This window comes from Malus domestica, chromosome 04 (genome assembly GCF_042453785.1).
Source record: "Malus domestica chromosome 04, GDT2T_hap1".
NCBI lineage: Eukaryota > Viridiplantae > Streptophyta > Magnoliopsida > Rosales > Rosaceae > Malus > Malus domestica.
In genome coordinates this window covers 10,557,575-10,570,368 of record NC_091664.1, presented here as the reverse complement: position 1 = coordinate 10,570,368, position 12,794 = coordinate 10,557,575, and the positions used below count along the sequence as shown (strand labels likewise).

Genomic DNA, 12,794 nt, shown 5'->3' with positions numbered 1-12,794 from the left:
TTGTAAGCATAATGGAGAACTTGCTTAAGCTTGTTAATCTTTCCAACAAGCTTAATGCCATGGACATACGAATCAATGATCAATTCTTAGTTCACATGACATTGTTCTCACTGTCGAATGATTATGAGCAGATCAAAGTGAGTTACAACATTCAAAAGGCGACATGGGGTATAAATGAAATTGATTGTCATTTGCTACCAAGATGAAGAAATGATGAAGAAGGCTACGCATGATGTTGTTACTCTTGTGGATGTTGGGAAAGGGAAAGGAAAAATGACTGTAAGCTACAACAGTTCCAACTACAAAAAGTCCAAGCCAACTACATAGAAATCAGGTTTTTATTTTCCTACAAAGAAAATTATTAAACCTTGCAATGCTTTTGTAAAAAAATGAAGGAACCTCCAATACTGGTCTTAAAACAAATAAGTTCAACTTCAAGAAATGTCATCATTGTATATTTACTGAGCACTTAAAAAAGAATTGTCCAGGTTTTAAAGCATGGCTCATTAAGAAAAGTAACAAAATCACCAATGTTTTTGTCAATGTCGAGTTTAATATGGGTCTTGTTTCTCAAAATTCTTGGTGGTTTGACACTGGATGTTCTGTCCATATTACAAATGTTGGAAATGTGCCCTAAAAGCCAATCATATGATGATACTTTACGGACATCTCACATGTTATATATATATATATATATATATATATATATATAAAGGGCAAAGATTATTGTTTAAGCTGTCTCATATAAATGTTATATACTTAAACGATAAGTCCAAGGAATATGTAATTGGGAGAATGTGATCTAAAGAAGTTAGATTCATGAGATCATTCTTTTTCGTATACATATCCTAAATGTTCCTGATCATAGGATTGCCAATTGAGCATTGACAGTCCGTTAAGATTAGTACGTGTTATGCCTTCTCTTAGGGAGAGTGACTGGTCTCGAGTCATTTGTGTGACTGACACCAAGACAAGCATGTAGGTGCTGAATAAAGAATGAGTCCACTGAACGCGATCAACAAGGAGTTCTCATACTCATGTCACATGAAAACTCATGGTTGGGATAATGCAAATTAGTCCTTTGACCTGAGGCATCATAGTTGTCTTGTGGTTAGGTCTTTGATCTTTGACTATATCAAAGTCATTCTGTCAAAGGGTGTCCACGACATAGTTGGGGTTAAGCTACTTAGCCATGGAGGCAAGTGAATGCACAACAAGGAATCTCTAACCTTTAAACTGTTTGAGGGAGAATGCTCTATGATATGATTAAAAATCTTTGACTAGAGTATGAATGAGATTTAGGAAGTCGTTTCAAATCACATTCAAGGTAATCATATAAGTAAAAGAATCACATTGGATAGTAAACATGAATAAACTATCAAACCAAACAATGTGGTCAAGAGTATTGTTTTAGAGAAAGACCTTATTGCATTGTAATCTTAAACTGAATAGGTTCTCCACCTCTTCTGATTAGCTTGGATAACCATGATATACTGCTAGGTGTCACTTATGGTTTGTGGGAGCCCTAAAGGTGTATAATCACTAAAGGGAGAATTGAAAGTATGTTTCAATTCATAATCGATTTGAAGATTTCTAATCACCACTGCCTTGCTAAAAGGAACCTAATGGATCGTACACTGTGTAAGGTAATTGAAGAAACAACGAAGATGAGTAAAGATAATTAAATGGTTTAATTATTTATGGTTAGGATTAATTAATATGTTAATTAATCAAACAAATAAGTTCGTATTAGACCTTAGGTTAGTTTTGGGCCTTAAGGTCTAATGGATTTGAATGTCAAGTCCAATAACTCAGGTTGTATGACAACTTGAAAACACAAATGGCTTCAAAGCCCAATAAACCTATCAAGGCCGACCATAAGAGTGAGGGGTAGTGAACTTGGCTTAATTGCAAGTTTGCCACTCAAATGTGAGGTGGTATAAATGCATTTTTATAGTCATTTCATCATAAGGGTTTTCTATGAGGAAATTGAAGAAAATACATGCTCTCCTTTTTCTCTCTAAGAGGCCAGCAACCTGATAGGAGCATATTTATGCAACTTAGTTAGCTTGTTTATTGACATTTACTTAGTTTAATTCTAGTTATTTTAGTACTTTAAGCTATTTTCGTGTGTTTGTAGATTCAAATAACAAAGTTAGCAACAAAGTGCTATTTGGAGCATTTTTTAGCATTTTTGGGCCAAGATTGGATAGTGCAAGCATGGAGACATGAGGATGGAAGTTTTTGAAGATTTGAAGGCAAGAAATCAGCATGTGTGTGTGTAAGTGTGTTGACCTACAACTACAAACATCCATCCACTACACCCATTACATCCACTCATTACCAAACATTCATCCACTACATCCATTACATTCACTCATTACCATAACACTCATCCACTACACCCATTACATCCACTCATTACCAAACATCCATCCACTACACCCATTACATCCACTCATTACCAAACACTCACCCACTACACCCATTACATCCACTCATTACCACAACACTCACCCACTACACCCATTATATCCACTCATTACCAAACATTCATCCACTACACCCATTACATCCACTCATTACCAAACACTCATCCACTACACCCATTACATCCACTCATTACCAAACACTTACCCACTACACCCATTACATCCACTCATTATCAAACACCCCCATTACATCCACTCATTACCAAACACTTACCCACTACACCCATTACATCCACTCATTACCAAACACTCACCCACTACACCCATTACATCCACTCATTACCACAACATACACCACTACCACCTTAATTAGATGGTGGTCCTCTCCCTAGCCTATAAATACATCCACCCTTCACCATAACAAATGAGGAGATCCATCCTAGCCGTGAGCACCTTACATTCATCCATATATTCCCACATCCCACAAACACATACAATTCCATTCCCTTGTCGTGGCACTCATCCAACCAAAAATCAAACACAAATCCATACATTCCTTTCCCCTTGCCGTGGTATCCATCCAACCTAAATACATTCATAACATTTCCATAAATCCATCCACATCCTTAGATACTTGTGCTGCAACAAGGTGGTGAAAACGAAGGTCCTTGGTGTTTCAAGCTTGAAACTTTGGAGCGTTTTAGGTGTACTTCGTTCTTGCTTTCAATATCTACTTTGTTATTTTCTAATTTTGTTGCAATTATGAGTAACTAAACCCCCCTTAGCTAGGGGGAAATTCAAAGCCATGAACATACTTGCAATATGAATTGATTACCTTCAATTGTGATTTCATAAGTTGTGAATTCAATTTGTTTAGCTGCTTGATTGTTAACTTATTCGTGTATGTTTATTAAGAGTGCACACTTAGTTTGCATGCATGAATATATGCTAGAGTATAAGGGAGTTTCACCTAATAGTTACAAACTTATTTTCACAAGTAGTAGAGGTCACTTATAAACAATCGCGTTAAATGAATTCTTGGCAGGAGTTTCATGCTCATCATAGTAACGAATGCCTCGTCAATACTTATAGTTTTCATAATGCTTAATGATCTTTGATTGTATCTTTATTGTGTTGTTCACGTAAAGGACTTTTGAAGAATGCTTGAATTGTTGTATGCGCTTTCCTATCCAATTCAATAACTTAAGGAGAACTTGAAGATTAATATAAGCGAACTTAATTAACCTGAGGTGTTGAGTTTCATGATTTATCGAAAGAACAACTGAAAATTGGTTTATGTGCAAGTGTGTCATGTGTGGAGAAAAACCCTCTAGCTAGCCCATCATCCATAGTTTACCCAAATTCGTCCAAAATCTGTTTTAGTTTACAATCTGTTTGTTTTGTTTTCAAATTCGTCAAAATCAAATCCCCCTTTACTTTAAAGTGTTTTATTAGTCAAAATCTGTTTGATTTGTGTTTTTAAGTGTCTTGAGTCAAGTTAGAACCTAATTTCGTCCAAAACCATCCTTAGAGTCAGTTTAGAGTCTAATTCATTGTTTTAAGCTGTTTTGAGTCTTTTGAACTAGTTTTGAGTCTTTTTAGTTTGTATTGCATCTTTTGAGTCTAGTTTGGTGTTTTAAACTTAATTTTATGTTTTTAAGTCAGTTTCAGGTGTTTTAGCAATCCCTCCTAATCCCCCGCCTAGAACGATCCCTGCTTACATTCTTTACTACAATTGACAACAAGAGGGTTTAATTTGTGTGTTAAGTTAATTTTCGCATCAAAATTTTTGGCGCCGTTGCCAGGGATTAGCATTGCAATCCCTTGTTATTTCTTTTTGTTTATTTTCATGTGTTTTTGTCCTAGTTGATGACTTTACTTGTTTTCTTGTTTTAGGTGGTTTATGACTCGAAGTTCTGAACCTATTCATAAGCACATCCGTGACTTTGACAACGATTTTGAACGAACTTTGAGACGAGCAAGGAATCAACAAGAACCCTAACCATCTCAACCTGCACCAGATCTTGGAAAAGACAAAGTAGAATAGCAAAAGGAGCCCACGACACAGGTTGTAAAGGAAGATCCCAACATGGCAGCGGACAATCGAACAATCAAGGAGCTTTCCGCTTCAGGATTGGACAATGCCGCTCCCCTATGCATCCAATACCCCATGGCTACCCTAGGGAAGATGGACGAGTTCGAATTGAAATCAAGTTTGTTGCATCACATTCCTAAGTTCCACGGGATGTCCATGGAAGATCCTAATAAACACTTGAAAGAGTTTGAGGTTGTTTGCTCGAGCATGACCCTTGTGAACGTTGATGGGAGCATTCTGAAAATGAAGGCTTTTCCCTTTTCTTTCTTAGAAAAGGCTAAAGATTGGTTGTATGAGCTAGCCCCCGGAACTGTCACATCATGGGAGAGTATGAAACGGGCATTTTTGGAGAAGTTTTTCCCAACCTCTCGAGTCATTCTACTACGCAAAATGATTAGTGGCATTCAGCAAAACCAAGGTGAATCATTTCCCACTTACTATGAGCGTTTTAAAACCCTTGTTGCTTCATGTTCACAGCACCAGATGAAGGAGAAGCTTTTTCTTCAATATTTTTACGAAGGGCTTCTACCAATTGAACGCCAAATGCTAGACGCCTCAGCGGGATGAGCTTTGGTGGACAAAACACCCATGGCTGCCAAGACCTTAATTGCTAACCAAGCATTGAATGCTCAACAATATGAAGGCGTTGGTCAAAGGGACACCCCACGACAGCAAGTGAATGAGGTAAGTTTCACATCCGACATTCAATCGCAATTAGCTAATCTTACTTCCATTGTGTCTCAGATGGCCAAAGGAATGAGGATGAAAGAACCAAGTGTATGTGGTGTGTGTTCTATCCAAGGACATGCCTCTGAAAAGTGCTCTCAATTGATTGAAAATGGTGGATGGGAAAGCACCAATGCAATTGAATTTCAAGGCCACAGCCAGCCAAGGAACAATCCATATTCTAATACGTACAATCCAGTTGGAGAAACCATCCAAATTTCAAGTGCAGGGAGCCCCAACAACCCCAACAACAAGGAGGCTTTAGGTAGCAACCTCCGGGCTTCTATACCAAGCACCAACACAAGCCCCATAACAACCTGCCCAAAACACCTCAGGTACGTCTTTAGATAATGACACACTTCTTAAGTTACTCACCAATTTGTCTCAGGGGTAAGAAAATCAAGCCAAAGCAATGCAAAACCAAGACAAAAGGGTGGACCAAATGGAGAAGCAAATTGGGCAGATTGCGGAGTTTGTAGGACAATTCAAAGAGCAAGGTAAGTTGCGTAGTTCGACCGTTGTCAACCCGAAGGGAGGATTTGAATCTACAAAAGCCATGAGTTTGTGAAGTGGAAAACAAGTTGGATCTGATCCCCAACCGTCCAATTCACGTTCCAACGAGGTTGAAGAGTTGATAGTTGAAAAGGAGGAGCAAAGCACCCCCACGGCAAGGGTGTAAACATCTTTGCCGCAGGCCCCAAAAGCTCTTAAACCATCCAATTCGGCCAACAAAGGTAAGGAAGTTCCAATTTTGATTAATTCTAACGTTGTTCCTCCAAATGTACCCTTTCCTCGTAGGTTTATGCAATAAAAAAAGGAGGAGGCTGAAAAGGATATTTTGGAAATGTTTAGAAAAGTTCAAGTTAATATACCACTTTTGGATGCAATTAAGCAAGTTCCAAGGTATGCCAAGTTTTTAAAAGAACTTTGCACAACTAGGAAGAGAATTTCGAGCAAGGAGGTTGTCAAGGTAAGTGAAAATGTCTCAGCTGTTTTACAACGTAAACTGCCCACTAAATGCAAGGATCCGGGAAGTTTTACCATTCCTTGTGTAATTGGTAATACTCGTTTTGAATCGGCCATGTTAGACTTAGGTTCATCTATAAATATCATGCCTTATTCAATCTATGCATCGATGCACTTAGGCTAATTGAAAAATGATGGTGTGATTATACAATTGGCCGATCGTTCTAATGCCTATCCAAAGGGAGTTTTGGCAGATGTTTTAGTACAGGTCAATCACTTAATCTTTCCCGCGGATTTCTACGCGCTTGAAATGGACGAGTCGGACCACTCCCCTACATTGCCCATCCTCCTTGGACGACCATTCATGAAAACGGCTCAAACCAAGATTGATGTAGCCAAAGGATCAGTGACTATGGCATTTGGTGGTGATGTGATTAGCTTTAATATTCTTGAATTTGTTGAGAATATTAATAATGTTCGTTCTTGTTGTGCCATTGATGTAATTGAAAATATAGGGCAGAAACGTTCAACGGTAATAAAAAAGAAAGTAGAGGAGGAAATTGGAGTGAACAACAAAGAGTGCACGACCACACCTCTCAAGACCCCAATTCTGACCGAGAGCAATCTTTATGCATTTGTTGATAGTGCTGCCATTTCATTGCATCACATTGGTACATCACCTAACCTAATTTCAATTCCCATTTCAACTAATAGGTTGTTACCTTCTATGGTGTAGGTACCTAATTGAATGCAAGGTAGTAGGGAAGTTTACATCGATTGTTGGAAGCAACATACCAAAATCAGGAATGACTACTATCCCGTTCCGTTCAAGGATTCAATGTGTGAGCACTTTGAGGAGCATGTTGTGGAGAATGTACCCCTCCATGCCGTGGGCCCTGTACAAGCTTAAATGGAGGTATTGTCCGGCTGGAAGACGTTAAAGCAAGCGCTTCTTGGGAGGCAACCCATGTATTCAAATAAGGAAGATTTTTGAATTGCTCCACAATCAGTTTTGCGTTTCTAAAAACCTTCACCTTTCTGTAGTTTTATTTTGCCATGATTGTCATTTTTATTTGTTGCTTGTTTAATTGTTTTTGGTGTGGGTTTATTTTTGAAACACTGACAATGATTCAAGGTATTTTTACATTCATAAAAAAGAAAGGAACATTAAGCAGATAAATACAAGAGGGAGCCTTCACAAAGGCTGCTTAGGAGCAATCTCAGTAGTCAGCGGAGCCCTAGAAGGAGGAGGCATTGGAGGTTGATCATTTGGAGCTTCATTATGCGGTACAGCCCCAGAAGACGAAGGCAAATGCTGTTGGAACAAACCCACAAACCTCTGATGATCAAGTAAAATCTGACCATCAGATTCCTGCATCTGGTCGATCTTCATGTTCATGTTTGTGGCATAGTTATGTGCAAGCCTGTGCAACTGTTTATTCTCATGCTTGAGCCCTCTAATCTCCTATTTGAGACTCATCACTTCAGCCGCCAATGATTCCACTTGACGGTTCGAGCAAATAGGCGTTGGGCCATATTAGATACAGAACCTGCGCACTGCACACTGAGAGCCAGAGAATCCTTAACAGCCAACTCATCAGACCGTTTGGCAAGTAGTCTGTTATCTTTGGGAGTGACAAGGTTCCTGGCCACCACCACAGCTGTCATATCATTCTTCATCATCGAATCCCCAACGGTAAGGGGACCAATAGGGGATATGAAGGATGGGCGCCATATGTTGTCTGGAGAAGGCGAGACTGCCTCTTCACCAACGTTCAAGTCAAAACGACGGTCGGAGGGGCCAGACATTTTCAGAGGTGTTAAAGAAAGAAGAGGTCGGACAAGTCAAGATCGTAGAAGTGCAAGAAGGGAGTTTCTACAGGCAGAAATTCAAGTGTGCTTTGAACGTCCTCGTACCTCTATAAAAATCAGCACTCGATGAGATTTCAGAGATCGAAGAGGCAAGCTCAGAAATCGAAGAGGCCAACTCAAAAATCGAAGAGGCGCTAGCTTTCTCAAAAGCTGGGCTTGCTCAGAAACCACGGGCCAATCTTTTTTTCCAGATTTGTCCGCACTTGTCACATGCAACCTCTGCACTCGACGGAGCCCAGAACTCGAAGAGGCAAGCTCAAAAATCAAAGAGGCATATGCTTTTCCAGACGTGTCAGGATCTGTCACATGCACACTCAGCTTGCGAAAATCACGGGCAGTTTGTCGAAGCGTCGATTCCAGATATCGAAGAGGCACTTGCTTTTCCAGACGTGTCAGCGCCTGTCACATGCATACTCAGCCTTGCGGAAATTACGGGTAATCTGTCGAAGATCTCTTGTGAAGTAGAAAGCACATGAAGTTTACTGTTAAATCATGCAACGGTTGCCGACAAGAGTGAAAGAATAGTACCGGTTATTAATTCCTATAAATGTCAACCTTCACCCTTCATTGCAAGGCAGACATACATAACCTTTCTTCATCTCCAAGAATGCCTTCCCAACGAAGCCTCTCGAGTCATTCAGTGTTCCTTATTCCTTGGGGTACCTCTGCAAACAACTCATCCAAAGCAAAAGTATTTCATATCATGAAGGTTGAAAGCAAGAGTATTTCATATCATGCTTTCTCCCTATCCTTCTCCTTGTCGTTGTTTTCATCTGCGAGACAAGGAGAAAGAGAGCAATCAGCCAGCACTTGGTATCAATCTTCCGATCTGGAACCGACTGCCTGGAACCCCTTCCTGATTGCTTACCTAGCCCTGCTCTCGAGTACTCATCTTCAACATCTTATGCTTCCTCTTCGTCTACCACATCTGCCTGGGGAACAGATAAGGAAAGTGAAAATGATACCTCGAAGCATGTGGAGACAATGTGCTAATTCATCCTCAGTTAGGGACAAGGAGAAAGAAAGTAAGAGGTGGGCACTTGGAAAGATTGAAGAAAGAAACAGACCATCACCTCTACCTCGTGCTTGCCTGTCGTGCAGAAGAAACAAGCAGAGAAGAATGTAGACTGCACAATTAAATCAACCCAGTAGAAGGAGTCTGATTTAAAACCAAGGAACTCTGATATTCCTCGCTCAGAATTCCAAACCAGTTTGAGATCAAAGCTGTGGAAAGTCGCCAAGATCATCCATCTCCAAAACCAGATTTGCGTTCTTAAACTCTACTATGTCTGGTTTTTACTTACCATACTTGTCATGTTTATTCGTTGGTTGTTTGTTTGCTTGTTTTTGTGTGAGTTTATGCTTGAAACATTGAAGACAATGTTTGATTTAAGTGTGGGGGGGGGTAACCAAGTTGTTTTGCATGAAATTCGTAGGAGTTTATCACCCATTACTTCTAGTGTTGTTCCTTGTTGTTTTTAAGTATTTTTAAGCTGTTTTGGAGTGTTTTAATGTGTTTTGACATAAAAATCCGAAAATCTTATAAAAATTTGAAAAATTGTTTTGAAAAACCCAATAAACATGGATAAAAATTTGATTTACTCTTTGGTGTGTGCTTGGTTGTGGTTATAATTTATGAATTCACATGCAATCATAAAGAAAAAAAATCAGTTTTTGTAACATGCTTGAAGGAAGTAACTTAAATGAACGTTACAACCTTGTGAGACTTGAGCCTAAACGTTTATTTAGAGAGTTAATAATCTGTGCATCATTGTTTCTAAAGTCATTGCATGATCTCATTATTCTTTGCTTGGTTGTTACTTAGAAGGCGTTTCATCATTTAGTTCCAAATGCTAGAACTCATGCCTATTTTATTCAAAGCATGCTATTGATTTGCATAACACATATTCAAGATGAAGTTGTGTAGTGATCACCAAAGCCAAATTGATGTGCCCCTATTTCATTATGTGTTTAAGTTTAACCCCATTGAGCCTTGTTAACCCACACTATCCTTACCTAGCCTAGTTTTAGGATCATCCATACCCTTGTTCTTGAAGCATAGTAAAGCATGACCTAAAATGAACTCTTTTTTTTATCAATGTATTGCAGAAAAGCAAGTGTGGGGGAAGTGATTCTTGGATAAATTCTCTTTTGTCGGGAGAATATTCTGACAAGTCCTCCCCACCATATTTTGCACTTTTGGCTGGACTTTGGCCTTTTATATAGCCTTCCATAAAGGAGTAAACGAATTACCTCTAGAAGTTGAAGAAGACGCACTCAGTGATGGTGGCTTAATAGAATCCCATGCAACCCAATAAGCACTCTTAACAGTGAAAATACCCTGGTTATTATAATGCCAGATTAGTTTATCAGGTGGAAGCCAATAACTAATGGGCACGAATATGCTCCCTGTCTTCTTCCTAAAAAAACTCAATCAACTTAGCGTCACACCACGTTTTCCTTTCTACATCAATGAGCTCATAAACCCTTATATCCTCCTGAGATGGAGGCAGCATTGTTAGGGGATGAAAGGTCGAGGGTCGCGGTAGCCACCTATCCCTCCAAACCCGCACCGAAGCTTCATCCCCAATCAGCCATCTCAAGCCCTTCTTTAACACCACTCTAGCTTTGAGTATGCTAGACCAACAATAGGAAGAAGGCGAAGGCAAGGAAGTATTGGGGAAATCCTTGGCCTTAAATAACCTTGCCATTAAGGACTCTGGATGTTGGACAATTCGCCAACCTTGTTTTGCCAGTACCGCCAAATTAAAAGCATAAAGATTTCGGAACCCCATACCACCTTCCAATTTAGCAATGCACAACTTATCCCTTGATTTCCAATGAATCTTCCTCGAGTCTGGATCACTGTCCCACCAAAACGGAGCCATTAATTGATGTAACTCATCACAAAAAGTCTTCGGAAGTAGAAAACAATTCATAGCATATGTAGGCAATACCTGAGCCTCCACTTTCACAAGCAATTCACGTCTCACTCCCCTTAAGCGCTTCCCTTTCCACCCACTCAACCTCTTGTGGACTCGTTCTTTGATATAAGCAAAAGTTTGAAGTTTATTCTTACCCATAAACGTAGGCAGGCCCAAATACCGCTCATGTCGTTCCATTAATTAGACCCCCAAAAAATTGGCAAGCCTTTGTTGCTCTCGACCATGCACGCTATCATTGAACGCGATACTACTCTTCCCCATGTTTATTTCCTACCCTGACGCTTGGGAGAAAACATCCAAAATATCTTGGGCCTCATCGCTTTCCTCCAAATTGGCTTTACCAAACAAGAAACTGTCATCAGCAAACAATAAGTGATAGATACTTGGAGCAGCCTCACAAATCTGAAGTGCGTTAAGAACTCCCCTCTGCTCCTTGTGCGCAATAAGTGCCGACAGACCCTCAATGCAAAGAAGGAATAAATAAGGAGATAAAGGATCCCCTAATGGAGAGCACGAGAAGGCTGCACATGCCCACATGCTTCCCCATTAACCAAAAAGGAGTACGACATAGATTTCACATACATCATCACCACCGACACCCATCGGCTATCAAACCCCCAACTTCAACATTATAGCTTCCAAAAAGTCCCACTCCACCCTATCATATGCCTTACTAAGATCCAATTTGAGAGCAAAAGAACCCTTTTGTCCCCACCGTTTATTATGAAGATAACAGCCTATTTCTGACACCACCAAAGTGTTATCAGAAATCAATCACCCTGGGATGAAAGCACTCTAATGCGAAGAAATTTCTTCAAACAACTCGCAATCACCTTTGCCCCGATCTTATATATGACATTACACAAATTTATCGGTCGCAATGTGACATCTCCTACGGCTGATTCACCTTGGGAATTAAAACTACATGAGTGAAACACACTTCCCATAGTAATCTTCCAGAGGTGAGAAAAGAGCGAACAACATTCACCACATCATGCTTTACAACATGCCAGAACTTCTGAAAAAATAGGGATGACATACCGTCCAGTCCCGGGGCTTTTAACAGGTGCATTTGGAAGAGTGCAAATCGAATCTCCTCCTCCGAGTAAGGCCTCCTCAAAAGTTCCTCATTCATTTCCGTAGTAACACGTCTTGAACATGCCCCCATAACCTCCTGCACCGCACTGTCCAGGACGCCCCGAGAATGGAAAATATTCAGAAAATACCCCACTATTGTGCCTTCAATGCCAACCCTCGAATCCTGCCATACCCTATTCGCATCCCTCAACCTTTTGATATTATTATTCTGTTTATGCTTTGTCCATGTATACGAGCTCCCCACAAACCCCAAGTCAATCAACTAACAAGCATGAATCACCTCCCTGAACCCATCCATTTGACTTTCCCAACGTTGATTGCCATCCAACTGCTCCTCAACACTAAGAATTTCATTGAAATCCCCGATACAAATCCACGGCAAAGAGCTTCGTTGACCCAAATTAGCAAGTAAGGACCATGATAAATGCTTATTCACCATGACCAGATTTCCATAAAAACCCGTTAACCTCCACTTCTGCTCCGACCCTACATTTCATATCTATATGGTTCACCGAAGAAGATAAAATCACAATCTCCACCTCGTCCATCCATAGTACCACCAAACCCCCCCACCCCACCCCCCCCCCCCCCCCCCCCCCGACTTCCCGTTACTTGATACTGCAAAGGATTTGTCAAAACCTAAACTACTCCACTTCTATA

General features: G+C 40.1%; 1 protein-coding gene across 1 annotated transcript; it reads right to left on the bottom strand.

Moving 5' to 3' along the window:
* Positions 1-10,511: 10,511 nt before the first annotated feature.
* LOC114824486 (uncharacterized mitochondrial protein AtMg00310-like) lies at positions 10,512-11,213 on the bottom strand. Its single transcript, XM_029101631.1, has one exon. The coding sequence runs from the start codon at positions 11,211-11,213 to the stop codon at positions 10,512-10,514; it is 702 nt and encodes a 233-aa protein (XP_028957464.1).
* Between the last annotated feature and the right edge of the window lie 1,581 nt (positions 11,214-12,794).